Source organism: Pezoporus flaviventris, unplaced genomic scaffold (assembly GCF_033815535.1).
Source record: "Pezoporus flaviventris isolate CSIRO_AGI_PZ_B2104156 unplaced genomic scaffold, CSIRO_AGI_Pfla_v1 ptg000664l, whole genome shotgun sequence".
Taxonomy (NCBI): Eukaryota; Metazoa; Chordata; class Aves; order Psittaciformes; family Psittacidae; genus Pezoporus; species Pezoporus flaviventris.
This window is the reverse complement of record NW_026893210.1, coordinates 3,783-20,645: the sequence shown is the minus strand read 5'-3', so window position 1 is coordinate 20,645 and position 16,863 is coordinate 3,783. Positions and strand designations below refer to the sequence as shown.

The following is a 16,863-nucleotide window of genomic DNA, read 5'->3' as shown; positions in this document are numbered from 1 at the left end:
GAGCCATGGGGCAGGGATTGGGACCCATAGAGAGTGATGGAGCAGTGATTGGGACCCATAGAGAGTGATGGAGCAGGGATTGGGACACATAGAGAGTGATGGAGCTGGGATTGGGACCCATAGAGAGCGATGGGGGACCCATAGAGAGCCATGGGGCAGGGATTGGGACCCATAGAGAGCCATGGAGCAGGGATTGGGACCCATAGAGAGTGATGGAGCAGTGATTGGGACCCATAGAGAGTGATGGAGCAGTGATTGGGACCCATAGAGAGTGATGGAGCAGGGATTGGGACCCATAGAGAGTGATGGAGCAGTGATTGGGACCCATAGAGAGTGATGGAGCAGTGATTGGGACACATAGAGAGTGATGGAGCAGTGATTGGGACACATAGAGAGTGATGGAGCAGTGAATGGGACCCATAGAGAGCCATGGGGCAGGGATTGGGACCCATAGAGAGCGATGGGGCAGGGATTGGGACCCATAGAGAGCCATGGGGAAGGGATTGGGACCCATAGAGAGCCATGGGGCAGGGATTGGGACCCATAGAGAGCCATGGGGCAGGGATTGGGACCCATAGAGAGTGATGGAGCAGTGATTGGGACCCATAGAGAGTGATGGAGCTGGGATTGGGACCCATAGAGAGCGATGGGGGACCCATAGAGAGCCATGGGGCAGGGATTGGGACCCATAGAGAGCCATGGAGCAGGGATTGGGACCCATAGAGAGTGATGGAGCAGTGATTGGGACCCATAGAGAGTGATGGGGCAGTGATTGGGACCCATAGAGAGTGATGGAGCAGTGATTGGGACCCATAGAGAGCGATGGAGCAGTGATTGGGACCCATAGAGAGTGATGGAGCAGTGATTGGGACCCATAGAGAGTGATGGAGCAGTGATTGGGACCCATAGAGAGTGATGGAGCAGTGATTGGGACCCATAGAGAGTGATGGAGCAGTGATTGGGACCCATAGAGAGTGATGGAGCAGTGATTGGGACACATAGAGAGTGATGGAGCAGTGATTGGGACACATAGAGAGTGATGGAGCAGTGAATGGGACCCATAGAGAGCCATGGGGCAGGGATTGGGACCCATAGAGAGCGATGGGGCAGGGATTGGGACCCATAGAGAGCCATGGGGAAGGGATTGGGACCCATAGAGAGCCATGGGGCAGGGATTGGGACCCATAGAGAGCCATGGGGCAGGGATTGGGACCCATAGAGAGTGATGGAGCAGTGATTGGGACCCATAGAGAGTGATGGAGCTGGGATTGGGACCCATAGAGAGCGATGGGGGACCCATAGAGAGCCATGGGGCAGGGATTGGGACCCATAGAGAGCCATGGAGCAGGGATTGGGACCCATAGAGAGTGATGGAGCAGTGATTGGGACCCATAGAGAGTGATGGGGCAGTGATTGGGACCCATAGAGAGTGATGGAGCAGTGATTGGGACCCATAGAGAGTGATGGGGCAGTGATTGGGACCCATAGCGAAGGGATGGGGAGCGTGGCCACGATGAGCGAGGTGCGCACCGAGTACCGGTCCCCACGCCGGGGGGCGCCCGCGCGGCGCTCAGGGGGGCCCTGGGGGGCAGGACCCACACAGAACCATGGGGGACCCATAGAGAGCAATGGGGGACCCATAGAGAGTGATGGGGGACCCATAGCAAAAGGGTGGGGGCAGTGACTGGGACCCATAGCGGAGGGAGGCGGGACCCATAGCAAAGGGATGGGAGCCCCACAGCAAAGGGATGGGAGCAGCAATGGGAGCCCCATAGCAAAGGGACGAGGCAGCGATGGGAGCCCCATAGCAAAGCGATGGGAGCCCCATAGCAGAGGGATGAGGCAGCGATGGGAGCCCCATAGCAAAGGGATGGGAGCCCCATAGCAAAGGGATGGGAGCAGCGATGGGGGCCCCATAGCAAAGGGATGGGAGCCCCATAGCAAAGGGATGGGAGCCCCATAGCAAAGGGATGGGAGCCCCATAGCAAAGGGATGAAGCAGCGATGGGAGCCCCATAGCAAAGGGATGGGAGCCCCATAGCAAAGGGATGGGAGCCCCATAGCAAAGGGATGAAGCAGCGATGGGAGCCCCATAGCAAAGGGATGGGAGCCCCATAGCAAAGGGATGGGAGCCCCATAGCAAAGGGATGAAGCAGCGATGGGGGCCCCATAGCAAAGGGATGGGAGCCCCATAGCAAAGGGATGGGAGCCCCATAGCAAAGCGATGGGAGCCCCATAGCAAAGCGATGGGAGCCCCATAGCAAAGGGATGGGAGCCCCATAGCAAAGGGATGGGAGCCCCATAGCAAAGGGATGAAGCAGCGATGGGAGCCCCATAGCAAAGGGATGGGAGCCCCATAGCAAAGGGATGGGAGCCCCATAGCAAAGGGATGGGAGCCCCATAGCAAAGGGATGGGAGCCCCATAGCAAAGGGATGAAGCAGCGATGGGAGCCCCATAGCAAAGGGATGGGAGCCCCATAGCAAAGCGATGGGAGCCCCATAGCAAAGCGATGGGAGCCCCATAGCAAAGGGATGGGAGCCCCATAGCAAAGGGATGGGAGCCCCATAGCAAAGCGATGGGAGCCCCATAGCAAAGCGATGGGAGCCCCATAGCAGAGGGACGAGGCAGCGATGGGAGCCCCGGTGCCCCCAGCCCCAGCTGTGAGCCTATGGGGCAGGACCCCCCCATGTCCCCATAGAGGGGGTGCCCCGGAGGGCTCTGGGGTCCCCCCCCACTGACCTGGCCATCTCCGGACTGGGGGTCAGCACCCACAGGCAGGAGGAGAGAAGAGACAGGATTAGGTCCTGGGGGGTTATGGGGGGCTTGGGGGTCCCGGGACCATGGGGGTGGATGGGAAGGGGTTGGTTATGGGGCGGATTGGGGGGGTTATGGGGGGTTTTGGGGGTACCAGGACCATTGGGATGGATGGAGAGGGGTGGGGATGGGTTGGTTATGGGGTGGTTTGGGGGTACCAGGACCATTGGGATGGATGGGGATGGATGGGTTGGGGGGCACTGGGGGGGTTATGGGGCGGTTTTGGGGGGTTATGGGGTGGTTTGGGGGTCCCGGGACCATTGGGATGAATGGGAAGGGATGGGTTGGGGAGCACTGGGTTGGTTATGGGGCAGTTTGGGGTTACCGGGACCATTGGGATGGATGGGGATGGATGGGTTGGGGGGCACTGGGTTGGTTATGGGGGGGTTTGGGGGTACCGGGACCATTGGGATGAATGGGAAGGGATGGGTTGGGGAGCACTGGGTTGGTTATGGGGCAGTTTGGGGTTACCGGGACCATTGGGATGGATGGGGATGGATGGGTTGGGGGGCACTGGGTTGGTTATGGGGTGGTTTAGGGGTCCCGGGACCATTGGGATGAATGGGGATGGATGGGTTGGGGGGCACTGGGTTGGTTATGGGGGGGTTTGGGGGGGTTATGGGGGGGTTTGGGGGTACCAGGACCATTGGGATGGATGGGGATGGATGGGTTGGGGGGCACTGGGTTGGTTATGGGGGGGTTTGGGGGGGTTATGGGGGGGTTTGGGGGTACCAGGACCATTGGGATGGATGGGGATGGATGGGTTGGGGGGCACTGGGTTGGTTATGGGGGGGTTTGGGGGTACCAGGACCATTGGGATGGATGGGGATGGGTGGGTTGGGGGGCGCTGGGTTGGTTATGGGGTGGTTTGGGGGTCCCGGGACCATTGGGATGCATGGGGAGGGGTGGGTTGGGGGGCACTGGGTTGGTTATGGGGTGGTTTGGGGGTACCAGGACCATTGGGATGGATGGAGAGGGGTGGGGATGGGTTGGTTATGGGGTGGTTTGGGGGGGTTATGGGGGGGTTTGGGGGTACCAGGACCATGGGGATGCATGGGGAGGGATGGGTTGGGGGGCACTGGGTTGGTTATGGGGCAGTTTGGGGGTACCAGGGCCATTGGGATGAATGGGGAGGGGTGGGTTGGGGGGCACTGGGTTGGTTATGGGGCGGTTTGGGGTTACCGGGACCATTGGGATGGATGGGGAGGGATGGGTTGGGGGGAACTGGGTTGGTTATGGGGTGGTTTTGGGGGGTTAGGGTGGGGTTTGGGGGTCCCGGAACCATTGGGATGGATGGGGATGGATGGGGCTGGGGGGCACTGGGTTGGTTATGGGGCAGTTTGGGGGTACCGGGACCATGGGGATGGATGGGGATGGATGGGTTGGGGGGTGCTGGGTTGGTTATGGGGCGGTTTGGGGGGGTTATGGGGGGCTTTGGGGGTACCGGGACCATTGGGATGAATGGGGATGGATGGGTTGGGGGGCACTGGGGGGGTTATGGGGCAGTTTGGGGGTACCGGGACCATTGGGATGGATGGGGATGGATGGGTTGGGGGGCACTGGGTTGGTTATGGGGGGGTTTGGGGGTACCGGGACCATTGGGATGAATGGGAAGGGATGGGTTGGGGAGCACTGGGTTGGTTATGGGGCAGTTTGGGGTTACCGGGACCATTGGGATGGATGGGGATGGATGGGTTGGGGGGCACTGGGTTGGTTATGGGGGGGTTTGGGGGTACCGGGACCATTGGGATGAATGGGAAGGGATGGGTTGGGGAGCACTGGGTTGGTTATGGGGCAGTTTGGGGTTACCGGGACCATTGGGATGGATGGGGATGGATGGGTTGGGGGGCACTGGGGGGGTTATGGGGCAGTTTGGGGTTACCGGGACCATTGGGATGCATGGGGAGGGATGGGTTGGGGGGCACTGGGTTGGTTATGGGGCGGTTTGGGGGTACCAGGGGGCCTGATGGATGGGTTGGGGGGCGCTGGGTTGGTTATGGGGCGCTCCGGGGCCCGCCGTGGGGCCGGTGCCCCACCTTGGCCATCTTGCTCTTGCTGTCGGCCGTCAGGAAGGACATGTTGTTGATCTCGTTCTGCACCACGAAGTTCTGCTCCTCGCGCTTGAAGTTCTGTGGGGCAGGGACCCTGAGGGGGACGTGTGGGGCAGAGCCCCACAGCTCCCCCCACATCCACCTCCGTGTCCCCCCCCCCCTTTGCCCCCCATTGGCTCCCCCCGGCCCCACTCACGTGGGACTTGGACCAGTAGATGAAGACCTCGCCCACCATGCGGAAGAGCTCCTCCGCGTCGGCGTTGGGCTCCGTCAGCCACTGGGCCCTGCCGGGGGGCAGCAACAGCAGTGGGTCCCCATGGACACCAGCAGTGGGTCCCCAGCATCAGTGGGTCCCCATGGACACCAACAGTGGGTCCCCAGCATCAGTGGGTCCCCATCGTCACTGGGTCCCCATGGACACCATTGTCATTGGGTCCCCATCATCATTGGGTCCCCATCATCATTGGGTCCCCATCATCAGTGGGTCCCCATGGACATCATCGTCATTGGGTCCCCATCATCATTGGGTCCCCATCATCAGTGGGTCCCCATCATCAGTGGGTCCCCATGGACACCAGAGTTGGGTCCCCATCATCAGTGGGTCCCCATGGACATCATCGTCATTGGGTCCCCATCATCATTGGGTCCCCATCATCGTTGGGTCCCCATCATCAGTGGGTCCCTACCATCAGTGGGTCCCCATGGACACCAGCAGTGGGTCCCCAGCATCATTGGGTCCCCATCATCAGTGGGTTCCTACCATCAGTGGGTCCCTACCATCAGTGGGTCCCCATGGACATCATCGTCATTGGGTCCCCATCATCATTGGGTCCCCATCATCAGTGGGTCCCTACCATCAGTGGGTCCCCATGGACATCATCGTCATTGGGTCCCCATTATCATTGGGTCCCCATCATCAGTGGGTCCCTACCATCAGTGGGTCCCCATGGACACCAGCAGTGGGTCCCCAGCATCAGTGGGTCCCCATGGACATCATCGTCATTGGGTCCCCATCATCATTGGGTCCCCATCATCAGTGGGTCCCCATCATCAGTGGGTCCCCATGGACACCAGAGTTGGGTCCCCAGCATCAGTGGGTCCCCATGGACATCATCGTCATTGGGTCCCCATCATCATTGGGTCCCCATCATCAGTGGGTCCCTACCATCAGTGGGTCCCCATGGACACCAGCAGTGGGTCCCCAGCATCAGTGGGTCCCCATGGACATCATCGTCATTGGGTCCCCATCATCATTGGGTCCCCATCATCATTGGGTCCCCATCATCAGTGGGTCCCTACCATCAGTGGGTCCCCATGGACACCAGCAGTGGGTCCCCAGCATCATTGGGTCCCCATCATCAGTGGGTTCCTACCATCAGTGGGTCCCTACCATCAGTGGGTCCCCATGGACATCATCGTCATTGGGTCCCCATCATCATTGGGTCCCCATCATCAGTGGGTCCCTACCATCAGTGTGTCCCCATGGACACCAGCAGTGGGTCCCAATCATCAATGGGTCCCCATGGACACCATTATTGGGTCCCCATGGACATCATTGTCATTGGGTCCACATCATCAGGTCCCCATCATCAGTGGGTCCCCATGGACATCATTGTCTTTGGGTCCCCATGGACACCATCAGTGGGTCCCCAGCATCAGTGGGTCCCCATGGACACCAGCAGTGGGTCCCAACGAACACCATCTGTGGGTCCCCATCATCATCGGGTCCCCATCATCAGTGGGTCCCCATGGCCACCACCACCCCCATTGGCTCCCCATGGCCACCACCCCCATTGGCTCCCCATGGCCACCACCCCCATTGGCTCCCCATGGCCACCACCCCCATTGGCTCCCCATGGCCACCACCCCCATTGGCTCCCCATGGCCACCACCACCATTGGGTCCCCATCACCGTTGGCTCCCCATGGACATCTTCGCCATTGGGTCCCCATCATCATTGGGTCCCCATGGCCACCACCACCATTGGCTCCCATGGCCAACATCACCATTGAGTCGCCATCATCATTGGGTCCCCATCATCATTGGCTCCCCATGGCCACCACCACCACCATTGCCTCCCCATGGCCACCACCCTCCCCATTGTCTCCCCATGGCCACCACCCTCCCCATTGGCTCCCCATGGCCACCACCACCCCCATTGGCTCCCCATGGCCACCACCACCATTGGCTCCCCATCACCATTGGCTCCCCATGGACATCATCGTCATTGGGTCCCCATCATCATTGGGTCCCCATGGCCACCACCACCATTGGCTCCCATGGCCAACACCACCACTGAGTCGCCATCATCATTGGGTCCCCATCATCATTGGGTCCCCATGGCCAACACCACCATTGAGTTGCCATCATCATTGGGTCCCCATCATCATTGGCTCCCCATGGCCACCACCACCACCATTGCCTCCCCATGGCCACCACCCTCCCCATTGTCTCCCCATGGCCACCACCCCCATTGGCTCCCCATGGCCACCACCACCATTGGGTCCCCATCACCGTTGGCTCCCCATGGACATCTTCGCCATTGGGTCCCCATCATCATTGGGTCCCCATGGCCACCACCACCATTGGCTCCCATGGCCAACACCACCATTGAGTCGCCATCATCATTGGGTCCCCATCATCATTGGCTCCCCATGGCCATCACCACCCCCATTGGCTCCCCATGGCCACCAGCACCCCCATTGGCTCCCCATGGCCACCACCCCCATTGGCTCCCCATGGCCACCACCACCATTGGGTCCCCATCACCATTGGCTCCCCATGGACATCATCGTCATTGGGTCCCCATCATCATTGGGTCCCCACCACCATTGCCTCCCCATGGCCACCACCACCATTGCCTCCCCATGGCCACCACCACCATTGGCTCCCATGGCCACCACCACCATTGAGTCGCCATCATCATTGGGTCCCCATCATCATTGGCTCCCCATGGCCATCACCACCCCCATTGCCTCCCCATGGCCACCACCACCATTGGCTCCCATGGCCAACACCACCATTGAGTCGCCATCATCATTGGGTCCCCATCATCAGTGGGTCCCCACCACCATTGCCTCCCCATGGCCACCACCACCATTGGCTCCCATGGCCAACACCACCACTGAGTCGCCATCATCATTGGGTCCCCATCATCATTGCCTCCCCATGGCCACCACCCTCCCCATTGTCTCCCCATGGCCACCACCACCATTGGCTCCCCATGGCCACCACCCTCCCCATTGCCTCCCCATAGCCACCCCCACCATTGGCTCCCCCCGGGGCTGGGGCCGCGGCCCTCACCGGCTGTTGTCCACGTAGCGGATGAGCAGCGGGTAGAGCGCGTAGAGGTCCCGGCAGAGGACGGCGAACTCATCGCGGATGAGCAGCTCGGCCTCCTCGCCCTCGCCCTTGGCCTCCATGCGGAGCTGCTCCTCCTCGGCCACCACCTTCCCCGCCCTCTTCTTCAGCTTCTCCATGGTGGGGATGAAGTGGGAGCGCAGCAGCTCCGGCTTCGCCTTGCTCACGATTGGCTGCGCGAACACTGCGGGGCGGGGACGGCGGCGACATCGACCAATGGCCGACGGCGCCGTCCATAACACAGCATCGACCCATGGCCAATGGCGACATCGACCAATGGCTGACGGTGCCATCCATAACACAGCATCGACCCATGGCCAATGGCAACATCGACCAATGGCCAACGGCGCCATCCATAACACAGCATCGACCCATGGCCATGAACAGCACCAACCCATGGCCAACGGCACCATCGACCAATGGCCAACGGCGCCATCCATAACACAGCATTGACCCATGGCCATGAACAGCACCAACCCATGGCCAACGGCGCCATTGACCAATGGCCAACGGCACCATTCATAACCCAGCATCGACCCATGGCCAATGGCGACATCGACCAATGGCCAACGGCGCCGTCCATAACACAGCATCGACCCATGGCCAACGGCACCATCGACCAATGGCCAACGGCGCCATCCATAACACAGCATCGACCCATGGCCAATGGCGACGTCGACCAATGGCCAACGGTGCCATCCATAACACAGCATCGACCCATGGCCAACGGCACCATTGACCAATGGCCCACGGCGCCATCCATAACACAGCATCGACCCATGGCCATGAACAGCACCAACCCATGGCCAACGGCACCATCGACCAATGGCCGACGGCGCCATCCATAACACAGCATTGACCCATGGCCATGAACAGCACCAACCCATGGCCAACGGCGCCATCGACCAATGGCCAACGGCATCATCCATAACCCAGCATCAACCCATGGCCAACAGAACCATCGATCCATGGCCAATGGCACCATCAACCAATGGCCAACGGCATCATCCATAACCCAGCATCGACCCATGGCCAACGGCACCATCTCTAGAACCTCTTAGGTCAACCACCATCACCCCAACACCCATTAAGGTCAACCACCATCACCCCAACACCCATTAAGGTCAACCACCATCACCCCAACACCCATTAAGGTCAACCACCATCAACCCAACACCCTTTGAGGTCAACCACCATCACCCCAACACCCATTAAGGTCAACCACCTTCAACCCAACACCCATTAAGGTCAACCACCATCACCCCAACACCCATTAAGGTCAACCACCATCACCCCAACACCCTTTGAGGTCAACCACCATCACCCCAACACCCATTAAGGTCAACCACGATTAACCCAACACCCATTAAGGTCAACCACCATCAACCCAACACCCATTAAGGTCAACCACCATCACCCCAACACCCATTAAGGTCAACCACCATCAACCCAACACCCATTAAGGTCAACCACCATCACCCCAACACCCATTAAGGTCAACCACCACCACCCCAACACCCATTAAGGTCAACCACGATTAACCCAACACCCATTAAGGTCAACCACCATCAACCCAACACCCATTAAGGTCAACCACCACCACCCCAACACCCATTAAGGTCAACCACGATTAACCCAACACCCATTAAGGTCAACCACCATCACCCCAACACCCATTAAGGTCAACCACCACCACCCCAACACCCATTAAGGTCAACCACCATCACCCCAACACCCTTTGAGGTCAACCACCATCACCCCAACACCCATTAAGGTCAACCACCATCACCCCAACACCCTTTGAGGTCAACCACCATCAACCCAACACCCATTAAGGTCAACCACCATCAACCCAACACCCTTTGAGGTCAACCACCATAACCCCAACACCCATTAAGGTCAACCACCATCAACCCAACACCCATTAAGGTCAACCACCACCACCCCAACACCCATTAAGGTCAACCACCATCACCCCAACACCCTTTGAGGTCAACCACCATCACCCCAACACCCATCAAGGTCAACCACCATCAACCCAACACCCATTAAGGTCAACCACCATCAACCCAACACCCATTAAGGTCAACCACCATCACCCCAACACCCTTTGAGGTCAACCACCATCAACCCAACACCCTTTAAGGTCAACCACCATCACCCCAACACCCTTTGAGGTCAACCACCATCACCCCAACACCCTTTGAGGTCAACCACCATCACCCCAACACCCATTAAGGTCAACCACCATCACCCCAACACCCATTAAGGTCAACCACCATCAACCCAACACCCATTAAGGTCAACCACCATCACCCCAACACCCATTAAGTTCAACCACCATCACCCCAACACCCATTAAGGTCAACCACCATCAACCCAACACCCATTAAGGTCAACCACCATCACCCCACCACCCATTAATGTCAACCACCACCACCCCACCACCCATTAAGGTCAACCACCATCACCCCAACACCCTTTGAGGTCAACCACCACCACCCCAAGACGCACTTAGGGTCCCCAGCCCCATCGAAGCCGACCCCCAGCACTCCGCCCCCCATCCCTCACCCGCCAGCCTCTTCATCCAGGCGGCCTCGTCGATGCCCAGGTTGTTGACCACGATGCGCAGGATGTTGCCCAGGAGGGTGTTGAGGTGGGCGCTGGTGACGGCCGTGGGGCAGGGCCCTTGGGGCCGCGCCTCGGCGCCGCGCTCCCACCAGCGGGGCAGGTAACTGCAGAGCATGGGCAGCGTCACCTCGATGATGTGGGGCATCTCCGTGTAGCGCGCCCCCGACTCGGCCAGCGCCCCGATGGCGCCCATGAGCTCCTCGAGGGACGGAACGTCCGGGCATAGGTCCTGAACCCGGCTCGGCAGGCCCAGCACTGCAATGGGGCAGGGAGGGGGGCACGGTGAGAGGGGGGAGCACAGTGGGGTAGGGGGAAGCCAATGGGGAAAGGGGGAAGCCAATGGGGAAAGGGGGAACTCAATGGGGAAGGGGGAACTCAATGGGGAAAGGGGTTCTCAACGATGAAGGGGGAAGCCAATGGGGAAGGGGGGGAAGCCAATGGGAAGGGGGAAGCCAATGGGGAAAGGGGGAAGCCAATGGGAAGGGGGAAGCCAATGGGGAAGGGGGAAGCCAATGGGGAAAGGGGGAAGCCAATGGGAAGGGGGAAGCCAATGGGAAGGGGGAAGCCAATGGGGAAGGGGGAAGCCAATGGGGAAGGGGGAAGCCAATGGGGAAAGGGGGAAGCCAATGGGAAAAGGGGGAAGCCAATGGGGAAGGGGGAACTCAACGATGAAGGGGGAAGCCAATGGGGAAGGGGGGAAGCCAATGGGGAAGGGGGAAGCCAATGGGGAAAGGGGGAAGCCAATGGGGAAGGGGGGAAGCCAATGGGGAAGGGGGAAGCCAATGGGAAAAGGGGGAAGCCAATGGGGAAGGGGGAACTCAACGATGAAGGGGGAAGCCAATGGGGAAGGGGGGAAGCCAATGGGGAAGGGGGAAGCCAATGGGGAAGGGGGAACTCAATGATGAAGGGGAAACCCAATGGGGAAGGGGGAAGCCAATGGGGTAGGGGGAAGCCAATGGGGAAGGGGGAAGCCAATGGGGAAGGGGGAAGCCAATGGGAAGGGGGAAGCCAATGGGGAAGGGGGAAGCCAATGGGGAAGGGGGAAGCCAATGATGAAGCGAGCACCCAATGGTGATGGGGGCACCCAATGGTGATGGGGGGTACCCAATGATGAAGGGGGCAGCCGCTGGGGATGGATGTGGGGCAGCCGCAGGGACAGATGTGGGGCAGGCATGGGGATGGATGTGGGGCAGGTGTGGGGCAGGTGCTGTGGGGCAGGAGTGGGGCAGGTGTGGGGCAGGTGTGGGGCAGGTGTGGGGCAGGTGTGGGGCAGGTGAGGGGCAGGTGCTGTGGGGCAGGCATGGGGATGGATGTGGGGCAGGTGTGGGGCAGGCGCTGTGGGGCAGGTGTGGGTCAGGTGTGGGTCAGGTGTGGGTCAGGTGTGGGGCAGGTGTGGGGCAGGTGTGGGGCAGGTGCTGACCGGCGCGCTCGCGGGCGGACTTGGTGCTGTGGGGCAGGCATGGGGATGGATGTGGGGCAGTTGTGGGGCAGTTGTGGGTCAGGTGTGGGGCAGGCGCTGTGGGGCAGGTGTGGGGCAGGCGCTGTGGGGCAGGTGTGGGTCAGGTGTGGGGCAGGTGTGGGTCAGGTGTGGGGCAGGTGTGGGGCAGGCGCTGTGGGGGAGCCATGGGGATGGATGTGGGGCAGGTGTGGGTCAGGTGTGGGGCAGGCGCTGTGGGGCAGGTGTGGGGCAGGTGTGGGTCAGGTGTGGGGCAGGTGTGGGGCAGGCGCTGTGGGGGAGCCATGGGGATGGATGTGGGTCAGGTGTGGGGCAGGTGTGGGGCAGGGAGTGGGGCAGGTGTGGGCAGGTGTGGGGCAGGCGCTGTGGGGGAGCCATGGGGATGGATGTGGGTCAGGTGTGGGTCAGGTGTGGGGCAGGCGCTGTGGGTCAGGTGTGGGGCAGGAGTGGGTCAGGTGTGGGTCAGGTGTGGGGCAGGTGTGGGGCAGGTGTGGGGCAGGAGTGGGTCAGGTGTGGGTCAGGTGTGGGTCAGGTGTGAGGCAGGTGTGGGTCAGGTGTGGGTCAGGTGTGGGTCAGGTGTGGGTCAGGTGTGGGTCAGGTGTGGGGCAGGTGTGGGGCAGGCGCTGACCGGCGCGCTCGCGGGCGGACTTGGTGCTGTAGACGGAGCAGGGGTTGAGGTGGTTGAGGTGGGGCTCCAGGAAGGCCACGGGCATGGCGGCCGCCAGCCGAGCCAGGCACTCCCCCAGCGCCCGGCCGCTGCCTGCGGGACCCACGGGGCTCAGACCCACAGCGCCCCACGGCACCGGGGCTCCGGGGCACACATAGAACACATAGAGACACATAGAGACACATAGAGCCCATAGAGCCCCCATAGAGCCCCATAGAGAACCATAGAGCCCATAGAGAACATAGAGACACATAGAGAACATAGAGCCCATAGAGAACATAGAGCCCATAGAGACACATAGAGACACATAGAGACACATAGAACCCATAGAGGCCCATAGAGACCCATAGAGAACATAGAGCCCATAGAACCCATAGAGCCCCATAGAGCCCATAGAGCCCCATAGAGCCCATAGAGACCCATAGAGCCCATAGAGACCCATAGAGTCCATAGAGCCCATAGAGCCCATAGAGCCCATAGAGCCCCATAGAGCCCCATAGAGAACATAGAGCCCATAGACCACATAGAGCCCCATAGAGCCCATAGAGCCCATAGAGAACATAGAGCCCATAGAACCCATAGCACCCATAGCATCCATAGCATCCATGGCACCCATAGCGCCCATAGAACCCATAGTGCCCATAGAGCCCCATAGAGAACATAGAGACATAGATTCCATAGAGCCCATAGAGACCATAGCTCCCATAGCACCCATAGTGCCCATAGCACCCATAGCACCCACAGTGCCCATAGAACCCATAGCACCCATAGCACCCATAGCACCCATAGCACCCATAGCACCCATAGCGCCCATAGCACCCATAGTGCCCATAGAGCCCATGGAACCCATAGCACCCATAGCACCCATAGTGCCCATAGAACCCATAGCACCCGTAGCACCTATAGCACCCATAGCATCCATAGCACCCATAGCACCCATAGCGACCATGGCACCCATAGAACCCATAGCACCCATAGCACCCATAGCATCCATAGCACCCATAGCACCCATAGAACCCATAGCATCCATAGCATCCATAGCGACCATGGCACCCATAGCACCCATAGCATCCATAGAACCCATAGCACCCATAGCACCCATAGCATCCATAGCACCCATAGCACCCCATAGCATCCATAGCACCCCCTAGCACCCATAGTGCCCATAGCACCCATAGCACCCATAGAACCCATAGCATCCATAGCACCCATAGCGACCATGGCACCCATAGCACCCATAGCATCCATAGAACCCATAGCACCCATAGCATCCATAGCACCCATAGCACCCATAGCATCCATAGCACCCCTAGCACCCATAGCACCCATAGCACCCATAGAAACCCATGGCATCCATAGCACCCATAGCAACCATGGCACCCATAGAACCCCATAGCACCCATAGCACCCACAGCCCCCACAACTCCCATATCACACCCCCCACAGCCCCCATACCCCCCACATCCCCACAGCCCCCATAGCCCCCACACCCCCCATAGCCCCACAGCCCCACACCCCCCCAGCCCCATAGCGCAGCCCCATAGCGCAGCCCCATAGATGGGAGGTCACCTCTCCATGTAGGGGTTCTTGGTGGTACCCAGGGAGTAGATGCTGCTGAGGATGCGGTAGCAGGAGACCTGGACGTCATCCACTGTGGGGCAGGGGCACCCGCCACGTTAGGGGGCAGGAACGGCCCCTGCGAGCCCCATAGCCCCTATACCCCATAGCCCCTATACCCCATAGCCCCATAGCCCCTATACCCCATAGCCCCATAGCCCCTATACCCCATAGCCCCATAGCCCCTATACCCCATAGCCCCTATACCCCATATACCCCATAGCCCCTATACCCCATAGCCCCATAGCCCCTATACCCCATAGCCCCATAGCCCCTATACCCCATAGCCCCTATACCCCATATACCCCATAGCCCTATACCCCGTATCCCATACTCCCATACCCCATAGCCCCTATACCCCATAGCCCCATAGCCCCTATACCCCATATACCCCATAGCCCCTATACCCCGTATCCCATACATCCCATACCCATAGCCCCTATACCCCATATACCCCATAGCCCCTATACCCCGTATCCCATACATCCCATACCCCATAGCCCTATACCCCATAGCCCATACATCCCATACCCCATAGCCCCCATACCCCATCCACCCCATACACCCCATCCACCCCATATCCCCCCCCCAGACCCCATCCACCTCACACCACCCCATATCCCCCCACAACCCCCCACCCCATCCACCCCCCCACCCCATATCCCCCCATATCCCCCCCAACCCCCCCATACCCCCCCGACCCCCACCCCATATCCCCCTCATATCCCCCCCACACCCCACCCCCTCCATAACCCCCCCCACCCCCCCACCCCATATCCCCCACAGAGCTCCCCGCACCCCACATCCCCCCCACCCCCCACACCATATCCCCCCCACACCCCACATCCCCATACCCCCCCCACCCCCCACCCCCACCCCACCCCCCACCCCATATCCCCCGCAGAGCTCCCCGCACCCCACATCCCCCCCACCCCACATCCCCCCATATCCCCCCACACCCCACCCCCCCCACTCCCCGCCCCCCACCCCATATCCCCCATATCTCCCCCCCCCCCACCCCATATCCCCCCCACATCCCCCCACCCCCCACCCCCCCATACCCCCACCCCCCACCCCATATCCCTCCCCCCATATCCCTCCCCACCCCACCCCACCCCCCACCCCCCCCATATCCCCCACAGAGCTCCCTGCACCCCACATCCCCCCCACCCCACATTCCCCCCCATATCCCCCCCACACCCCACCCCCCCCACTCCCCGCCCCCCACCCCATATCCCCCCATATCTCCCCACCCCCCACCCCACATCCCCCCCACATCCCCCCCACCCCCCACCCCCCCCATACCCCCCACCCCCCACCCCATATCCCTCCCCCATAACCCCCCACCCCTCACCCCATATCCCTCCACCTCCCCTCCCCCACCACACCCCCACCCCATATCCCCCCCATATCCCCCCCCCCCCCCATACCCCCCCACCCTCACCCCATATCCCCCACAGAGCTCCCCGCACCCCACATCCCCCCCACCCCACATCCCCCCCATATCCCCCCCACACCCCACCCCCCCCACTCCCCGCCCCCCACCCCCATATCCCCCCATATCTCCCCACCCCCCACCCCATATCCCCCCCACATCCCCCCCACCCCCCACCCCCCCCATACCCCCCACCCCCCACCCCATATCCCCTCCCCCCATATCCCTCCCCCACCCCTACCCCACCCCCCCACCCCATATCCCCCACAGAGCTCCCCGCACCCCACATCCCCCCCACCCCCCACCCCATATCCCCTCCCCCCCCCATCCCCCTCCCCCCATGTCTCACGGATGACGTCATCCCCCGCCCTCAGCTGCCCCAGGTGCTGCCATAGGGAGCTGAGCAGGGCAGGAGCGCGGCCGTGGCGTAGCTCAGCTTCTGCCCCACACCCTTGGGGCCGCGCCGCCCCCCCGGCACCTGCCCCAGCCGCAGGCTCTCCCCCAGCTTCTCCAGGTCCTCGGCAAGCGCCCTCGAAGAACGAGCGCAGCCCGGCCTTGACGATCTCCGGGCCCGACTTCATCACGGTCCTGTGGGGCAGCAATGGGGCAGATGTGGGGCAGCAATGGGGAGCAATGGGGAGCAATGGGGAGCAATGGGGAACGAGCGCAGCCCGGCCTTGACGATCTCCGGGCCCGACTTCATCACGGTCCTGTGGGGCAGCAATGGGGCAGCAATGGGGCGGATGTGGGGCAGCAATGGGGAGCAATGGGGAGCAATGGGATGGCCATGGGGAACGAGCGCAGCCCGGCCTTGACGATCTCCGGGCCCGAC

At 61.1% G+C, this 16,863-nt stretch overlaps 1 protein-coding gene across 1 annotated transcript in view; it reads right to left on the bottom strand.

Annotated features, from left to right (window-relative positions):
- The window catches only part of LOC133264142 (ryanodine receptor 1-like), a gene marked incomplete at its 3' end in the record, with an annotated part of 46,216 nt that extends 29,604 nt beyond the window's left edge, over nt 1-16,612 (bottom strand). The window contains 7 exon segments of the mRNA XM_061444067.1: nt 4,851-4,943; nt 5,062-5,149; nt 8,169-8,409; nt 10,797-11,111; nt 12,941-13,072; nt 14,577-14,630; nt 16,510-16,612. Of these exon segments, the coding sequence (XP_061300051.1) occupies nt 4,851-4,943; nt 5,062-5,149; nt 8,169-8,409; nt 10,797-11,111; nt 12,941-13,072; nt 14,577-14,630; nt 16,510-16,612 (1,026 nt within the window).
- Nucleotides 16,613-16,863: the final 251 nt, after the last annotated feature.